The sequence below is a fragment of the Sparus aurata genome, chromosome 19, assembly GCF_900880675.1.
Source record: "Sparus aurata chromosome 19, fSpaAur1.1, whole genome shotgun sequence".
In the NCBI taxonomy this organism is placed as follows: Eukaryota; Metazoa; Chordata; class Actinopteri; order Spariformes; family Sparidae; genus Sparus; species Sparus aurata.
Genome location: NC_044205.1, coordinates 28,198,507 through 28,218,848, shown reverse-complemented (window position 1 = coordinate 28,218,848; position 20,342 = coordinate 28,198,507). Strand labels below are relative to the sequence as shown.

Sequence of the window (20,342 nt, the reverse complement as noted above, 5' to 3'; positions counted from 1 at the left end):
GTGGGGATGGTAATGATGAATCATTAACTGTCAGTCAGATCAAATACAAAGTAGTGAAAGTTCTGAACAAAGAACACTTCCATAACAATTCAAATTCTGAAAAGAGGAACAAATCTTAGTCGAACTGAGGATTAAATGAAACCATAGGAAAATTCTGACAAAAGTGAAAATTTTCTGAGAAAAAAGCCAAAATTCTATAAAAACTGACAATTCTGAAAAGTCAAATTCTGATAAAAGTTAATCATTCTGAGAAAAAACTCAACCCAGATCAGTTTCCCGAATCAAACAAACTGAGGATCAAACCCACAAACTCTAATCTCAGAGGCAGCGTTTCTACACACTGAGCTGCTCAGTCAGAACATCTGCAGCTTGTTTCTTAGAGGTTTTGATTCTGTCATATGGACACCGAGTCTAAAAATTCAGATTTGTTTCCTTCTAGAAAAAGAAATCTTAAGACAGAATTTAAACATTAATAAAAGACATTACCACCAAAATATGAAACTCTGGTGTTCAATATTTGTGCACTGTTTGTTTGTTTGACAACATTTCCATCATATGAGAAGTTACAAAACTATAAAATACTAAATAACATCAGTGAAATCAACATGTTCTTCCTTTCATGGTCTTCAGTTACAGCAACAAAACAAAGTCATCATTTAAAACATCATATATTACATCATAGGTGTTTTGTGTTGAGAATGTGTCACTGAATGAAAGAATAAAGGTACAGATGGAGGTCCAGGTGGAGGAGGTGTGTGAGTGTGGAGCAGAAGGAGTGGAGGAGTGTCAGTGTGTCTGCAGAGACTGTGTAGAAGGACAGAGCAGCAGCAGAGCAGTCCAGATACACTGATGATACTCTGTCACATCCAGAGGAACACAGGGATGATGCTGGACTGGACATTGTGTGTGACAGTGGAGCTGATCTCAGAGCAGTTCACACTGCAGCACTGACAGTCATCTCCACTTGTTGTGATTGGTCCGTCAGTCACTGCTGGATGAAGCTCTCCTCTCCACTCCACCTCCCAGTAACACGGCCCAGTCAGAGCCTCTCCACCCACCAGCTGATGGTGCTGCTTCAACCTCTCTGGATCATCAGGACACAGCTGATCCTCTCAACACCTCCACCTTTCTCACCACTCTGACAGAGATTCCTTCCATCTGATGAGAGAAGCAGAGAGACAGCAGAAGTGATAAATGAGTGTTTCCAGAGACTCCCTCCATCAGCTGTCAGTCAGTGATATAAAGACCAGCAGGACTTCAGTCCTGTTCAGACCACAAGTGGAGCGGCTGTGTAGCGTAGCCAGCTTCCTTTCAGCTTCATGTTAACGTGTTGGAGTGAAGCTCACAGACCTGCAGACACTTTGGACATCAAGTCTGTTTACTCTGCAGGTTTCACTGAAGGACACAGTGGAAATAAAGTGCTGACAGTCCCTGAACGCATCATTACTGCAGGAACACAGATACTCACAGCTCACTTTAATGATAATTTACTGCTGTTATAAACCAGAGTCTCACTCACAGTTAAAGATTTCATCTACTTTGGAAGCATTACATGACAAATATGGAGTCTGTTCTAAAATGTTTGGACAAATCAAATGACACATGGGCAGATATAAATATAACGTTAAAGGTCCCACATTGAACAGTAGAACATCAGCTGTGGTTTCTGGACTTCAGCAGAGGTTCTGGTCTGTATACAGACCACATGGTTACTAAATGTAATGATGGTTCTCTGAAATAAGAGCCTTCAGTCAGACTGATCTGAGAGCTGTGACAAAGATGAACTGATGAGTTCTTCAGTGTTGAAATGAGAGAACAAACACTTTGAGATCAGATTTGATGCTCCGACAGTTTGATGAATGAGGACACTGTCTCTATACATCCTGTGATGCTGTCAGCTGTGATCAGCTTTATTTCCTGTAGACATGAACACAACAACAACAGTCGTCTTCACATCAACTCAAACACACGATCACAACAAGCTTTTGGCTCGTCTGATTGGCTGACCTAACCCTAACCCAGGAAATACTGGATCTTTACTTTGATGCTGTGTGAAACCAGCATGAACTGACTCCAACCCTCTACTGACCTCAGAGTCTCCAGTCTGCAGTCTGGACTCTCCTTCAGATCACACAGCAGCTTCACGTCTGAATCCTTCAGGCTGTTCCAGCTCAGGTCCAGCTCTCTCAGATGGGAGGGGTTGGACTTCAGAGCTGAGGCCAGACAAGGACAGCTGATCTCTGACAAACTGCACCAGCTCAATCTGAATAAAGAATAAATGATGGAGATAAAATTACTTTATAATCCAATGTTTGTAAATCAAATGTTAGTTCAGAGGATTTTCTGTTAACAGATTAAATCATAAAAATTCATTTACTTTAACAACTAACAACTTTAACAAGTCTGAAGACTGAATTTAGATTCAGAACATTATGGATGTATGAATGTAACCTCAAATAATTCAACAATACAACAGTAACAGAGTCAGTGAACTGACCTCAGAGTCTTCAGTCTACAGTTTGGACTCTGTAGAAAATCACACAGCAGCTTCACTCCTGAATCCTGCAGCTTGTTGTTAGTCAGGTTCAGCTCTCTCAGATGGGAGGGGTTGGACTTCAGACATAAGGCCAGAGAAGCACAGCTGATCTCTGACAAACTGCAGCTCTCCAATCTGAATAAAGAATAAATTATGGAAGTTTAGAAGACAATGTTCCTGCTTGAAAACATTCAGGGCGCTATCTAGACAGTCTAAAGCGCGTGGTTTAAAGTGCATTGCTCTAGTGAATTTAGGGTCCATTTTGCTGGTTAAACAGGATAATCTGGGCACAAAATGAGATGCACGGCACAAAGGTTATATTTAGACTCATGGGTTTGTTTTGGGAGGAACATAAATCAAACCAATCTGAGATTCCCTTTAAGAGCCAGGTGTACCAGGACCTGGCACATATTAACCAGTGGGACTCGTCTTCAGTGAGTGTCAGGGATGTGGTCCTTGGCTGCTGGACCCTCTGTCCCCCCTCTGTTAGAATGCATATGAACAAATAAACTGAGGAGGAGGAGGAGGAGGAGGAGGAGAACTGCTGCGTCTCTCTGTGTGCAAATCTCAGTGTGTGGATCAGGTGTGACGGGTCATAAAGGGTATTGTTAGTGGCCACCAGGTGTCTTTGTACCTGTGTTATTTCTATGCATCTTCCGGGGTCTCTTCATGCGCCCTGGAAACAGTATAAGGGTCATTGGTGTCGTCACACGCTACTTTTGTCACACAAAACACACCAAGCTTTGCCATGGGTAGCCACCAGGTTTTGGAGTAATTGAAAGGCATTAAGGAATATGGTATGTAAACTAAGTATGTTAACTCATGAAGCTATTGTTCATGTAAGCATGACTTTAACTGCAGCGTTTGTTTACTGCCAGAAGAGATACGAGTCGGAGCTGGTACGAGCTGGAGTGCAACGTTTACATCCTTGGTAGGTGAACTGAGGTAAATGCTTGGTGTGTTTTGTATGTGTATGTGAATGAATGAACAATGAATTGCGGTGTTAAATTGTATGAATGTGGAAGATGAGCGGAAGTGTACCTTGAACTTGTTGCTCAGTATATTTTTGTATGAGCAATTTTTTGTTTTTAATGAAACTGCCCGTGTATGTTTTTAGTTTCACAGTGCCAGAAGATAAATAAAAAAATTGCACCAGCCGAGCTCCAGCCTATTCGTTACTGAATGCCAAGGGACCGTAACAGGTATCATCCTGATCAATAACGATGGGATGAGGTTGAAATACGTCCTTGATGAGGAAAATATTAGTGACATCACCTGCAGTGATCCTCCAGCAGCAGAAACTATGTGAATGTGTGTCTATGTGTATCTCAACATTAGCATGTGTACGAGGAACAGATGATGAACTTTATTGATTATTTAAAACTCCTGACTCGTTTCCTTTGGAGAGATTATAACTACTGCTTTTAGTTTTGTTGATTGAATGTGTCATGATATTTGTTACGACTTTAGACCAGCTTTTAGTTGGTAAGGATCAGTATAATATCAGTCTTATGTCTGCAGTTCAGTGTCAGAACAACTTTCACATCATCTTAATCTGAGCAACAAGTAAGAAATCGAAGAAATGTAACAATTGTTGGATGTATGATTAGGTTCATTTGTTATATAAACTTTTCAGATCCACAATAATAACAGAGACAGTGACCTCAGAGTCTTCAGTCTACAGTTTGGACTCTGCAGAAAATCACAAAGAAGCTTCACTGCTGAATCCTGCAGCTTGTTTTCTCTCAGGTCCAGCTTTCTCAGATGGGAGGGGTTGGACTTCAGAGCTGAGGCCAGAGAAGCACAGCTGATCTCTGACAAACTGCAGCTCCTCAATCTGAATAAAGAATAAATGATGTAAGGCTAGAAGACAATGTTCCTGCTTGAAATCATTCAGTGATTAATAGACTGAATTATTGTGACGTGCTAACAACAACAGCCACTTCCTGGTAGACAGGACGTAGACATCTGAACACAACAATAAGGAAGTTAAAATACAAATATTAATTATGTAAAGATATAGTGGAGTCGTGGTGTCCTGAACACAGCCTCATTTTGGATCCTGCTGCTTATCTTGCTAAGATTCAACCTTCTCTGCCTCTGATTATCTTTCCCTGATATTCCTACCCTAACCCAAACCAATCTTGCTCCTCATGCCTAAACCACTAAAGGCAGTAGGATCCATAATGACGCCTCGCTGTCATCCCTAGTATATTCTTAACATGGTGGCAGGGACACAAACTTTACCATATTACAGCTTAACAGTGAAAATATATTTCTGAGAGAACTAGGAACTTGATTCATATTTCGTCAACACTGCCTCAACACTGACAAACCGCAGCATGTATAAAGAATAAATGATGGAAATGAAAATTAATTTATAATCCAATCAGATGTGTTCAGGTTTTAAATGTGTAGCTCAACATCACTGTGTCCTCATCAATGAGTACAGATAAGAATAACCTTTCTTGATCCCCTGTAGGATAAATTCAATTTGACACTAAGAAACAAGTGAGGAATGAATCAAATGACCTTATAATCAATGAACTGGTGATGAGAATTAATTTCTTTAAAAAATTTTAGGATAGTCATTTTGTTTCAGAACAAACTGAACTGTCTACTGTAGCACTTGATCATTGACTGTCTTTGACTAAACATGCAAAAGAAAAATGAAAGAAATCATTATATCCTCATGAGTTACTTCATCTAACTACATGAATAACATTAAGATGGAGCCAACTTCGTCTTGCAGCCGTAGCCCTTTTATTTATTCCTTCACTGAACTGGCGGTCTCAACACTAGTGAACACATATATAATACATTCAACCTCTAGAGGGCAGCATTGGACTATAAACCTCAATATGTCAACAAATGTTCTTGAGTGCCTTAATATATAACAGAAATGTCCTTTGTTTTGTGGACTTGTGTTTATATGAGTATTTAAATATTTGCATGAAAACGAGCTCAACCCTCCTGACACACTCAAAACTCCTCAACACTCACTGAACAGACAGTGACTGATGTCAGTTTGATGTTTCACTTCACTTGTTGAGGAACTCAAAAAGTAACTTTGCATAAAGTAATGAGTACGAATGAATAATCACTAGTCCTTTTGGTCAAACTATAATAATGATAATTTATGTTTGCCAAATGATGAGGTCAAAACAGTTTGAAACATTCTGTTCTCATTTGCTATTTACGTCAGTGGTTCAGCTAATCTACAGTAGATGGATAAATACCATCAAAGGTAAGAGCAAAATATATTTTTATACCATGTTCTCTTTGATAACTGGATTCTGATTGGCTGCAGGCTGTCCATAAACTTTTGATATAACAGCACATCTGGAGGTACTTGAGTAGTTCCAGTGAAACTGTCTGTTCTATATGAGTGATCCTGTTTCTAAAATGAGTGGGACTGGCATCAGCTGGATGTTAACACCTAAAAGATCGAAATAAACTGAATGGAAAAAGAAAAAAGACACCTAATAGTCCTTCAGTGCAGCATCCTCTGAACACCACACGATGGAGCCATTTGGATAAACAAATAATGTCTGAAAGAAATGACATTTTTTTTCAGATTTATGCTGCTGCAAATCCTGAAAATTAATTAACTAAACTATTTAAGTCTCAATGAAGGTTTTGAATTGAATATATGGGAAAGCAAGACGATGAACTGACTTCAGACTCTCTAGCGCACAGTTTTGACTCTCCAGTCCAAGAGACAGTAGCTTCACTCCTGAATCCTTCAGGCTGTTGTTACCCAGGTCCAGCCCTCTCAGATGGGAGGGGTTGGACTTCAGAGCTGAGGCCACAACTTCACAGTGAGTCTCTGAGAGTCCACAGCCAGAAAGTCTGTCATGACACAGATATTACACAAATGTTCTTATGAAAGAGGAAACTTTATATGTGCTTCATGCATTTGATGTCAAAACATTCTGTTCTGATTAACATTTTTTATTTACATCAGTAGTTCAGCAAACCTTCATCTTATCTGTGTTTGACATGAAACAGTGATTCTCATCACTCTCCAAAACCTGCAGACACTAAATCTGTTTTATCTTAATCTTGCAGATGAAGGAAGAGTAAATGTAGTTACATTTGGGTTTCCATAATGTCCAAAGTCTGTCAGCATGACCTGATTCTATGTTTTGGGCCAGAAAGTAAGATAAGTTTATGCCCAGCAGTGTTAGCATGAAGGTGTGAGTGTTAAAAAAGTGCCTGTTAAAAACATCTTTCATTAGTTTCACCAGAGTTTCTTCTATCAGCCAAAGAAAGATTAATAGAAAAACTGTAAAATGTAATGATCATTAGAAAGAAATAGAATAACTGAGTTCAACAACCTGACAGCTATAAATACATCTGTTGGGACCCACAGATGAAGTCATTCATTGTGGATTTCAAAATGGACTCTGAACTGATCTCAGTGTCCCAGAATTCCCCATTCTTCAAACCTAGGTGCAGAATTCAGGTTTGAGCTATTATTGGTCACGGTGACAGGCCCCCCGCTGATCAGGTAGTCAAAAGCGAAGAGCATACATTGTTCTCTCTCTCTCACTCAATGCCCTCTACTCCTTCGACTTCGGCCTCCAGTTCTTCTCCACCTACCTCCACAGGGCTGCCTTCCCTTCTTCTGGGCCCAACAAGCTGTGGGGATCTGCAAGCTGCATTTGCAGCGACACAAGGTCCAGCCAATCTGAGGATCTGAGGAACACCAAGCAGGTTCGCACCGAGCTGCTATCCTTACAAAGGAAAGGAGCGACCAGTTTCCTCCACTGCCGACTTTTATCAAACCTTGCACAGCAAGAACAGCTTTGTTCAACATTGGAGCCCCAACTTTCTCCTGCAACCACCAACCTCTTCAAAGACTGGTAACGTCGAACTGGGCTTAGATAGCAAACCTTAGGCTAAGCACAGGACCTTAAACTCTGGTTGATGTTTTGTTTCGTTTCGTTTTCTTCTGCTTTCTCCATGAGGGTCGCAGGTGATGTTACCGCTTTTTACCACCTTTTTCAAGGGGTCGCAGGGGTTACTGGGGTTACTATGGGAGAAGGCCAGGGTACTCCCTGGATGAGACGCCAGCTCATCGCAGGGCCCTTACTGATGGCAGTGGAGCAATTTTGGGGTTCAGTATCTTGCTCAAGGATACTTCAGCATGTAGCTCAGTCCCGCCCCGGGGAGCCAGGGATTTGAACCAGCTTCTGATCACTAGTCCTCGGCTCTACCCACTGAGCTACAGCCGCCCCTCTGGTTGATGTAATATGTTCAATTTATGTGTTTGTTCAATGTGAAGAATCTACATTGTTGCACTCATGGTAAGTGAAATATTTATTAAAAATAATCTCAATTGTGTTTAAAAATGTAAGCGCCATTTCAATATAAATAACTTTATAGTTTGTATATCTGAAGAATTAAACTTCTAATCTACACTGATTTATAATGTTGATAGTCACATCTGGACTTACCCAGCCTTCCTGCAGTTCCTCACAGCTGGAATCAGTCTCAGTCGTCCCTCCTTTGATGTGTTGTACTTCTTCAGGTTCAACTGATCCAGAACCTCCTCTGACATCTGCAGCATGTAGGCCAGAGCTGAGCAGTGGATCACAGAGAGTTCCTTCTCTGATCTGTTCTCTGACTTCAGGAACTCTTGGATCTCCTGATGAACTGAGTGGTCGTTCATCTCCATCAGACAGTGGAAGATGTTGATGCTTCTGTCAGGAGAGACATCATCTCTGTTCATCTCCTTCAGGTTGTTGATGGCTCTCTGGATGAGTTCTGGACTGTTGTCTGTCTGACCCAGCAGACCTCCTAAGAGTCTCTGGTTGGACTCCAGAGAGAGGCCATGAAGGAAGCGAACAAACAGGTCCAGGTGGCCATTTTTACTTTGAAGGGATTTCTCCATAGCGCTACTCAGGAAGTCATCCAGGGGTGGGTAACGGGTCATATGGCCAGAAAAAAACTCAGAAATCTTCTCCAAAACAGACTTTGGTTTTGAGTCACTGAATTTGAAGTCTTTTAAAAAAGCCTTCAGCACCTCTGTGTTCCTGTTGGTGAAACAGTGGAAAATGTAGCCTGCCGCCAGAAACTCCTGAACGCTCAGATGAACAAAGCAGTAGACTGTTTTCTGGAAGATCACACTCTCTCTTCTGAAGATCTCTGTACAAACTCCTGCATACACCGAGGCCTCTGTGACATTAAGACCACAGCGCTCCAGGTCTTCTTGGTAGAACATGATGTTTCCTGTCTCCAGATGTTCAAACGCCAGCCTCCCCAGCTTCAGAAGACCTTCCCCGTCAGCCTCCGCCAGCTCCTGTGGACTCGTCTCACGTCCCTCATCATACTTGTGCTTCTTCATCTTTGTCTGAACCAGCAGGAAGTGTGAGTACATGTCAGTCAGGGTCTTGGGCAGCTCTCCTCTCTGGTCTGTAGTCAACATGTGGTCCAGAACTGTAGCAGTGATCCAGCAGAAGACTGGGATCAGACACATGATGTGGAGGCTCCTGGAGGTCTTGATGTGTGAGATGATTCTGCTGGACAGATCTTCATCACTGAACCTCCTCCTGAAGTACTCCTCCTTCTGGACGTCAGTGAAGCCTCGTACTTCTGTTACCCTGTCCACACATGAAGGAGGGATCTGATTGGCTGCTGCAGGTCTGGAAGTGATCCAGACGAGAGCCGAGGGAAGCAGCTTCCCCTGGATGAGGTTTGTCAGCAGCACGCTGACTGATGACTTCTGTGTGACATCAGACACGACCTCATGGTTGTTGAAATCCAGTGAAAGTCTGCTTTCATCAAGGCCGTCAAAGATGAAGAGAAGTTTACAGACAGCGAGCTTCTCTGCTGTCACCTTCTGTAATGTTGGATGGAAAACATGGAGCAGCCTGAGAAGACTGTACTGCTCATCTCTGATCAGGTTCAGCTCCCTGAACGACAGCAGAACCAGCAGACTGACATCTTGGTTTTCGGAGCCCTCTACCCAGTCCAGAGTGAACTTCTGCACCGAGAAGGTTTTTCCAACTCCAGCGACGCCGTTGGTCAGAACGACTCTGATGCGTCTCTGTTGGTCAGGTGAGGCTTTAAAGATGTCGCAGCACCTGATTGGAGTGTCATGAAGGGTCTCCATCTTGGAGGCTGTCTCTAGCTGTCTCACCTCATGTTGGGTATTAACCTCTTCACTCTGTCCCTCTGTGATGTAGAGCTCAGTGTAGATCCTGTTGAGGAGGGTTCTACTTCCTGTTTCATCACTTCCTGTTTCATCACTTCCTGTTCCATCACTTCCTTCAGTCACACATTCACATCTCCTCCTCAGACTGATCTTATGTTCATCTAAAGCCTCCTGCAGAACACTATCAGCTCTTGTTCTGGATCTTTCTCCACACTGGGGACAGGAGGAGTGTTCTGATGAAGCAGACTGGTCCCAGTATGAGGTGATGCACTGTCTGCAGAACCAGTGTCCACAGCTGGTAGAGACTGGATCCTTCAGGATGTCCTGACACAAAGAACAGCAGGACGGCTGCTCCTCCACAGAAACACTTCCCTCTGTCTTTCTGAAGAGATAAAGGAAAATCACTCAGATTAGAAATCATAGATCAGTCTGACAAAAGAGAAGACAGACTGTAAACATAAGTATGTCTTCTCCAAGGTCTGAATCTGGACTGAACTCCCAATCACTAACATTTGTTTCTGTCTGAGTCACAGTGGAGCAGTTTGCATCATTTCATTACACAAATAAAAAGGACCATAAAACATGACCTCATTAGCAGCTATTAAAAACTTAAACCATACTGGACAAAGTACATGGTCCCACTTAGTACAATATACCCTCCTCTTTCTTCAACAACTGTGTTTGATAAAAAAGGTTTGATGAAGATAAAAACAATCTCAGAGTGAAGATTCTGGGACAGTTTCCATGAGATACTTCCAGCCCTCATCAATGGAGCCTTTTACTTTGCAGAGATAAAGAAGAAATCTTCACTTGTCATTAAAGCAGAACATAAATCCCTCATTTGTGTCATTTATCTCTCTGTAAAATACTTTGTGCTCCTCATCCTGACATTCAGTGAAAGTTGTAATTCTTGTGTTTTGAACAGATCATTTGATCCATCTGCAGTAAAAACACTGAGATGACTTTTGTTGGTTTTCATTCATCACTAATTCTTCCATCGCAGCAAAACACGTTGAATAAGCCATCAAACTCCTGAAGGTTTAACTGAGCAAACTAAACACTTTGAAGACTAGATTTCTCTAACAGACAAACAATGAATGAACTTGAAGTATCTCACTAGTCAACAATATTTAGGCTTTATCCCATGATATAGTGGGTATTCAAAAAGAATATCTGATGACACATAATTGTCTCGTCACTACATATAATACAAATCACAAAACTTTAAAAACATAATTTCCAGAAAAATAATTTTGTCCTGTATTTATGCAGCTACAGTCATAAAATGGTAATGATTTAATTGTATAAACTGAAGTTAGTATCAGTTCTCTTACTGTGTGTCTGAGGGTCCAGGTTCAGTACTGAAGGCTGGAGGTTCATATTTGGACCAGTCACTCTTCATAGACGGACAGCTAGAGACTGAAGACTCTTCTCTCCGTCTGTGGTACTGACTTCTGTAAACACCAACATGTTTGTGTTTATTTCATGTGAGTCACTGTTAAATTATCAATACACAGTTCTAAAAACACAAATTGCTGATACTGACAGTTCTGTGATTAAAAACATGGCAGTTTTCTTACTGTGTGTCTGAGGGTCCAGGTTCTTTACTGAAGATCAGAGGTGGTTCTTTGGACTGGTCACTCTTCATAGACAGACAGCTGGAGACTGCAGACTCTGCTCCGTCCTCCTCTTCCTCCACACAATCACTCATCTTCTGCACTTCAAAAAGCACTGAGGTAAATATGTAGCACATGGAAGGAGAACAACATGAAGACGAGGAAGACAAACAGGTGAAACAAGATGAAGAGGAGGAGGAAGGTGTAAAATGGAGCTGGTGAAGCTGCAGACTCATCACCCAATGTGATGCTCAACAAAAGTGACATTTACAAAGATGGGCCATGTTTATGTGTAATTAAAGGGACGTCCCTCAGTATGATGTCCTGCTCTGTCCACTCAAAACAGAGACTCAACTAACTGCCTGCACACTTTCTCTCTAACTTGTTGGTTGCTTCCTCCATTTTTCATGTACCTGGATCACCTGCTCAGGTTTGTGGTGTGATCACTTTATGAGCTTCTCTCTGTTATTCTTTGTTCAATAGAATGTAACCTCACTGAATAGTCCTGCAATAAATCACATGTTTTCATAAGCTTCTAAAATACATACATGTTGTGATATCTCATTTAAATTGATGTTTATCAAATACACTGATTCATTATTTTGGAATCTTTTAATCAAAATTAGCAAGAAAAAAAACAAAAAACTTTGCAGTATGAATTCAACCTGAAATGTTAGAGGCTCACAGTCCTCAGTGTTCATTTTGTCAGCTGTACCTGAAGTGGTGGACAAAATATTGAATATAAAATTAAATCCATGAAACAAAACCACTTTCCTCTGGTTGAGGGTATGACAACTGCTGCTCAGAGGCATATCGATCCCTGGACTGGTACAGATCCTTTGAGTGACATGCTGCTGTTATTCCATCAACGCGTGGCGGTATGTGCCGCTTGAGACTGTTGTGCCATTGAATGACTTTTGGGTATGCAAGTACTGCTGTCAATTACACACATTTTTTTAGTCTTTATTGACAATGCTAACTTAACACACTTCCATAAATGAAGGAATGCATGCATTCTGTTGTATGTCGTGATTGTGGGATGTAGGCATATAAACAGTTATTGCACTTGGGATTCTTGTAATATGATAGTAATGAAATGTCTAAGTTTCTGCATATAATCTACTTAAAGCTAAGAAAGGAGCTAGCCTTAGCTAACATGGCTAGAGTTAGCAAACCCACGGTAGCCAGTCTGACTATTCGATAGCAGAGACTTTGAGCCGACCAACCAAACATGACTTACTGACGGCAAAGGTTTTCTTTATGAGGAGAACATACAGTTAATTCATATTAAATGCATACTTCATATTAAATCTACATTGCGAAACATTAACATTAACCATTGTGACATACTGTGTATCATGTTCGGTCCGTGTATCTTTTGGTCATTCGATTTTCCTTAAAGAAACGGGTATTAAAAAACAAAAAATGAGTGGTTGTTTGATTTTCGTTTTGAAATACAAAAAATTAAATTGAAATACAAGGCGCTCTTTTTTAATGGTCAAAAAGGGATGAGCGAAAATTTAAAAATGATTAGATTTTCATTTTCTATTTCATAAAACAAAAAATAAAATCACTAGAAAACAGAAACAGAAAAAAGGCCTGTTTTCATATTCTGAGACCGGATGTTGTCATTTACAGGACGGTGCTGTAAAGGTATTAAGAACAGTTAGCTATAATTCGAACCTACATTTAATAAAATATGTTACATCAAAGTGTTTCATGCGCCCATGATGAATAAAAAAACACTTAATATCAAGTATCTTTCCTGCACCAGTGTGGAGAAATGCCAAAATAAAAGTTCCATATTTATGCCTCCAGTTTGCATATTTTACCATATTAATGTGCTGTAAAAACACATTGCTCAATATTTCCTGGCTACTGATGGTATATTTGACTTTAACACATCTCAGACTACAACTATACTTTATATCAAGCATTTTTACTGTACCAATGTGGAGGAATTCAACAATAAAAGTTCCATATTTGAATCTCCGTGTGGCATATTTTCATATATTTGAGCTACTATAAAAACACTTTGCTCAATAATTCCGGGCTATGGACGGTATATTTGACTTCTACACATCTAAGACACAGCTAGACTTTATATCAAACATTTTTACTGCACCGGAATTCCAATACTACTAGAACGGCCGTAGGCGGTCAATTGGACCGCTAGATTTTAAACTCTATAATCTCTCATGTAAATACCCAATTGAGTGATGAATGCATTCATTGTGTCATGATATTTTTAAAAAGGAAATAACACCAAAATGTACATTTTAACATGTTTAATTATACATTTATCAATATTCCTATCATCATACAAGGTAAACCGTAATAATTGCATATTTACACAATATTTTAATAGAGAAAACTCGGAACAAGAAAATAAACAATTAAAAGTAACTTATTTGATTATGAAATAATTTATCCTAACAGTTAATAATATAAATTAAGAAAACTTTCTAAAACTTTCCCCTCCATGTATTCTGCCCTCAGCTCCTCTGCCAGCTGCTGCAGGACTTTCCTCCGGGCTCTCCTGCTGCTGGTGCTCCTTGAATAAGATGCGGGCATTGATCCCAGCCAGGTTGAGGATGTTATAGAAGACTGCCACGGGCCATCTTCCATACCGCCTTTGACGGAGTACGCCCTCGCCATCTGGTCCGGGACGTCCTCACCGTACTTGGTATTGTTACAGTACATTACAGACTCTGGTTTTGCCTTCGCCCCACTAAAGGTGCCCACTGCTGTGTGCACGGTGCTCAGGATGCAGACATTCTTCCTCGGCTTTCCTGGTACACAGTCAGAGTCGCATCACTTCAGCACCTTCGTGTTGAACAGCCACGCTCGCTGTGTCACGGAGGAGGAGCTCCCGCTGTTGTTTGCCCATGGTGCCAACCAGGCGATATAATCAGTGTTGGGGAGTAAGGAATTACATGTACAACGTTACGTAATTCAATTACAAAATTTATGTAATTGTAATCCATTACATTACTGGGAGAAAATATGTAATTAAATTACAGTTGCTTTTGGAAATGTCAATGATTACAACTTAAGTTACATTTGAAAAATCGCTGCAAAAGCTCAGATTCAAAAGCATGGATCTATCAAATAGTTTTTCGCCCCCCTGGATTCATGTTTGTTTTTAGTTTTTTTCATATCAACATCCTCCTTCCAAAACTGACGCTTGTGATTGGCTCTCTCTGGTCATGTGCTATTCGACTCAACCGGCAAACCGTACGGCGGCAGTCAGACTCAGCAGCAACAGTAACGTCTTTCACTCGCCTCTTTCACACTGCCGTTTGCATGCGGAGATCCTGCGGCAATTCTCCGCACCCGCCTCTATAATATAAAACACAGTTTAAAACAACAGTTATTGCTCTAAAGCTTCATATTTAAAAGCAATTCAATGTAGAGCTGTCAGAAATTCAAATCAGCCTCCTCTTGTCATATTTGCAGCAACACTGTTGCTTCAGGCTGTGATCAAGCTTTTTTGTATCGCTCATACTCTCTCCATTAAAACAACCTGCTCCTCTTGGCTGAAATCAGCCCGTTGTCGCTCCATTTAGTGAGGAAGTGAGCCTCCTTCGCAGTACAGGCCTAAGGTCAGACTCATAATATATGGTTAAACCTTTGAACTGAAAGGTTTATCACACTATAGGTCTTAAAATGTGAAAATGGTTAGCAGTTGAGAGATTTCATTCAAAATTAAGAAAAGTAATCATAATGTAATCAAATGGAATTAGTTACATTACATTGAGAAAGTAACTGAAATAGTTACACTACTATTACATTTTCAACAGGGTAACTTGTAATTGTAACCAACTACATTTCCAAAGTAATCTTCCCAACACTGGATATAATACAACTATGTAATAATTAACTTGCAAGTAAATTCGCAAAGAAGCACAATAAATGTAACAATGAGACTCCGCAAAATGATGTGTGGTCACTATGACCGCTTATGGCCGAAATAGGTAAAACATATATTTTCTTTGTCTTTTGTGTAATTTATATATTTAAAAAAACTAAAAATACAGACACTTTTAGGAAAAGTCATGTAACAGCAGTACTGGATTTTTTTCATTTAACAAAGTTATTGAACATATAAATTTAAAAACAAAAAAAGGGGGGGGGTTCTGTTGTGTGATAGCAAAGCGGAGAGTCAGCAGCTGGATTCTGCACTCACGGTCAGTAGTATTAGTAGGTGTAACAAACAAACAACAACCACAGCGACCATTAATCATTGTATCATTACATTTGTGGGAAGTTATTACAATAAAGATGTTCACTTCCCGACAAACGTAATAGTTATTACATTTGTGGGAAATCGCATGTTACATTTGTATCAGGCAGCGGCTATTACGTCTGTGGAAAATGTATTACATTTGTGGACATTATTACACTGGTGGGCGTTACAGTCTGTACATTGTACCTGACGAGAGTGGAGTAAAACATTTAGAGAGGCGACATAAAAAGGTATGTGGTTTAAATATTTGGTTATAATCTTTTACAATAATATAACAACAACAGTTCAAAAGATTAATAATTCATCTCAAAAATGGATGAAAGGTTGTTAATTTGATATGACAAACATTTTTATTGCCATTGAAGGTCATAAAACAAAAGCATGTGTGGCACCGCTCAGTAAGAGCATAATGAAGCTATAATGAGGCTAAAGGCCGTCAGTATGGTCTGCGATCATAACGTAGTCTCATCTCATCTGTCTGTCGCAATTTGTGTTAACATTGCACTATTTAAAGGCCGAGACGTACCAGAGAACCTTTATTTTGAAGAGCACAGCACAAATATAACTGATAGAGCACACTAGCCAATCAGAGGCAATGGAGTGCTGAAGGCTCACCCACCAATGGAAACGATATATTGAGTGCTAAATCGAGCCGAATTGGTGATTTCTGTTTTTTGCCCACAATTAGAAAAACGAAAAAAATGACCTGTTTCAGACTGTGTCATTTATATAATGACCGTAATAAGCCGCTAATAAAGAAAAAAGATGACTGGTCTTGACAAGTCTTGATCCAGCCAACACTGCACGCCTAATACTGACACACCAATCCTGCATCAACACTGATCCAGCGCATAAGTCTTATTGGCATATCACTGCTGTTCCAGAGGTATAAGCCTTCCAACATCGGCATAACAGTCTCCAGTGGCACATATACCAGCATGTCTCCATGGAATACCAGCGACACACCACTCCAAGGATCGGTACAGCAGTCCAGGGATCGGTATATGCCACTGAGCAGCAAATGACATACCTTCTTGTTTATTTTGGCCTCTCTCGGGAAAAGAGGATGAAACACAGACGCACACACCGTATCCAGTATAAAGAACCCATCCAGCATCTGGTCAGTTTTCTTGAATCAAGACTTGTTTTCTAGCGTTCTCACAGCTTAAATAGAGACAGTAAAATAATACTCACCCTGCCTCAGACTTGTTTTTCCTGCTGCTCTATTGACTTAAAATAGCTTACACCTGTCTTGACCCCTCACTGTCAGTGTTGCTCCTCCTCTTGTCATTTCCTGTAAATCACATGTGTACTTTTTTCTGTTACGGTGTCTCCACGCAGGTTCGACTCCCGGCCTGGGTCCCTTTGCTCCGTGTCACTCCCCCTCTTTCTCTCCCTGTTTCCTGTCATATCTTCAGCTGTACTATCATAAAAGGCCAAAACAAATTAGAAAAAAAAGTGTCTCCATGATGACCTCCCTCTGCTTGAACAGCTCAAACTAACACAGATAAACCAAACACAGCAAACTAAGTTCAGATTGCTGTCAGACAATCTTCCCCTGGTCAGCTGAGTTTACCTCCCTTGAACAATGTTTCTGGTTGTAGATCAGCTGAACAAGTATTTGGTAACGTTCAGCTCTTCAACGTGAGCTTTGTCCTGGAACAGCTTCTTCACAGACATGTTGCTGCTGCAGTCGTCTTTGTAACACCACAACAACTTTGTCACTTTCCTCATCAACTCTTTTCATAAAAACACACATCATCACAAACTCATCTGGAAGATGGAAGCTACGTTTCAGGACATCTCTTTAATATTTTCACTCAAATAACTAAACTAATGAACTAAAAAAATATGTTGAGAAAGGAAAAATTCATACACCTATTTTTCTTTATTTTTTCTTTATTTTGACTAAAGATAAAAATCCAACCATCACCTTCTGAGTTCCAGTTTCTCTCTTATACAGAACTGAGACCGCCGGTGGCGGCAGAGCCTGACGCAGTCTACAGCTAGCTAGCTAGCTAGCAGCACCGCAGCCGCTGAGTCTTTTTCTACATGTTGAATTAAAAACAGACGTTTTGTCGCTAAACATTCATCACCTGGTGAGCACTGCATTACTTCACATTACCTTGTTCTTGTTTTTCTGCCTCCTCAACCTTCTTCCTTTTCCTTTTCTCGACGCCTGATGGTTTGATTCTTTCAGACATCTTCGCGGTCACTGGGGTGCTTGTTGTTCTGGATTTGGAGGTTGTAGTTGTGGAGTGTTGTCGAGCTCTGACGCTGCCGTCCGGCTTTGCATTCACTCATTTGGCTGCACAGATCCTGAACATAGTCTGATCCCGCTGTCACAGATTCACACCACTGACTTCACACTCCTCAGAAAGTCTGCAGCTAATGATTGTTATCATCATGTTGATCATCTGACAAGTATCCAGTTGTTCTGCTCTAAAAATGTGTGAAGATGTCGATGAGTGTTTGGTCCACAACCCAAAGATCTTCAGCTGCCTGTCACAGAGGAGGAGAACAGGAAGTACTCACCTGTCAGAGCTGAGAGCTGATGGATGTTCATCTTCACGGTGGATGTGTCAGAAACAGGAAGTTCATCATGGAGGGAGCACAAACGCTGCGCAGAGTTTTGTGCTGCGTTTCTTTCAAACACAATGTGCACAATTACTTTGGCATTTGGTGTGAAATCGTCTTAAAAACGTGTCAACAGAACAAATATTACTCGTGTTTATTGAGCTTAAAGGAACAGTTCACCTAAAAATGAACATCCAGTCATACTCTCCTCCTCCTGGCAGATTAAATCTCTTTGGGTTGAGGACGGACAAACAATGACTTTTAAAGGTGTTAATTTAGGATTGAAGGTCCTGTGAACACACTTCCAGACATCATCATCAGATCTGTGGACAGGAAATAAGTGAGCAGTCAGCTGAGCGATGTCGGACCCAACCTGCCCTTTAACCCCGGTGCTGACAGGTTCTGGGGACTGAGGGCTGTCACCATGTGGACGCTCCCTCCAGTGTCGTCCAACAGGCCGGCTCATCATCAAACAGCTCAACGGTTCCATTTCTCTCCTGAGAGCAGCAACAAGTGAAAGAGAGCGATCTCCAAACCCTCAACGTGTGCATGTTTTCTACTTTTCTGTTTGTACATTTGTTTACGTCCAGCTTCTCTCCTCACGCAGCTTTTTCACAAAATCACAAATGATTTACCAAAAGGGGAATTTGGGTCGACGTTTTCTATTTTTTTGTCTGTCGATTGTAAAAAATGTTGAAGTGGCTGAAGCACTGGTGTAAATACTGGCTGAAGGATGATGACCTGAGAGCTAAATTGCCGAGCTAATTTATTTGAGTGACAGATTAACGGGGTTTATGCACTGTTTGTTTTATTTGACCACTAGAGGGCGACGCTGACTCACTCTGCAGGTCTGAAGAGTTCCAGAACTGCAGATTTGGGTCATTTCAGTGGTTCTGTGAGAAACTGAGCTCAGAGTTTGGATGTGAGCTGCTGCTGCTGCTGCATGTTGGACATGAAACACTTGATCCAGACGTGAACACACACCAGCCGGTTGGTGCCACAGAACTGAGCTGATGTTGAGCTTTTTGTTTGTTTCTAAACTGATGGGGCTGTCATTCATCATAGAAGCTTCTACTTTGATTTGCTTTTAAATGTGCAGGAAATAAACTTTGATGATTTGCTGTAGACCTGCTGTTTTTTGTCTTTTCTTCAATTTTTTTTTACAATGATCATGTAGAGGTGGGGATGGCAATGATGAATCATTAACTGTCAATCAGATAAAAAAGTAGTGAAAATTCTGAACATTTCCATAAAAATTCAAATTCTGAAAAGAGGAAGGATTCTCAAATTCAAGCTGAGGAACAAATGAAACTAAAGGAAAACTGACCAAAAAAAAGTTACATTTCTAAGAGAAAAAAGCTAAAATTCTATAAAAACTGACAATTCTGAAAAGTCAAATTCAGATAAAGGTTAATCATTCTGTGAAAAAACTCAACCCAGATCAGTTTCCTGAATCAGAGCAAATTGGGGATCAAACCCACAAACTCTAATCTCAGAGGCAGCGTCTCTACACACTGAGCTGCTCAGTCAGAACATCTGCAGCTTGTTTCTTGGAGGTTTTGATTCTGTCATTTGGACGCTTTGCTGATTTGTTTCCTATTAAAAAAAAATCTAAAGAAAGAATAAAAAAATTAATAAAAAGACATTACCACCAAAATATGTGACTCTGGTGTTTAATATTTCTGCATTGTTTGTTTGTTTTACAACATTTCCATCATATGAGAAGTTACAAAACTATAAAATACTAAATACAGGGTTTCTGCAGGCTTGAACAAGTCAAATTTAAGACCTTTTTAAGACCACTTTCAATGAAATTTAAGACCTACACGAAGTACGAAAAAGCAAGGAAAAATAAAGTCCCTGAATTACTTAAAAATGACTAAATCTATTGCCATTCACAGAGCAACTCAAGCAATTAAGAATGGAGTGAGTGTGTCCGTTATTATAGTTTTCAAATTACATTAGTTTTTATTTAAATTAGTTTTTTCAGTTTGCTTTTTATTTCAGTTTAGTTTGAATTAGTTTAACAAGTGATTAAGTAGCTTTAGTTTAGTTTTTATCTGGGAATTTAATTTATTGAATTCCGACCGGGCTGTTGGCAAAATGCCACGTTGCTGATACTTCAGACAGAAGTACACGGAGCTGACTGTGAATCTCACCAACACATTTCCCCGAAACAAAAACAAGCGGTGAATGAATGTA

At 40.4% G+C, this 20,342-nt stretch overlaps 1 protein-coding gene across 1 annotated transcript; it reads right to left on the bottom strand.

The window, feature by feature from the left end:
- Positions 1–1,018: 1,018 nt before the first annotated feature.
- On the bottom strand, positions 1,019–11,416 carry LOC115569885 (NLR family CARD domain-containing protein 3-like). Its single transcript, XM_030398091.1, has 7 exons — positions 11,279–11,416; positions 11,033–11,152; positions 7,999–10,080; positions 6,215–6,388; positions 4,200–4,373; positions 2,090–2,263; positions 1,019–1,158 (listed from the first exon to the last, which is right to left on the bottom strand). Exons 1-7 carry the CDS (start codon positions 11,407–11,409, stop codon positions 1,131–1,133), a joined length of 2,883 nt encoding a protein of 960 aa, XP_030253951.1. The 5' UTR covers positions 11,410–11,416; the 3' UTR covers positions 1,019–1,130.
- Positions 11,417–20,342: the final 8,926 nt, after the last annotated feature.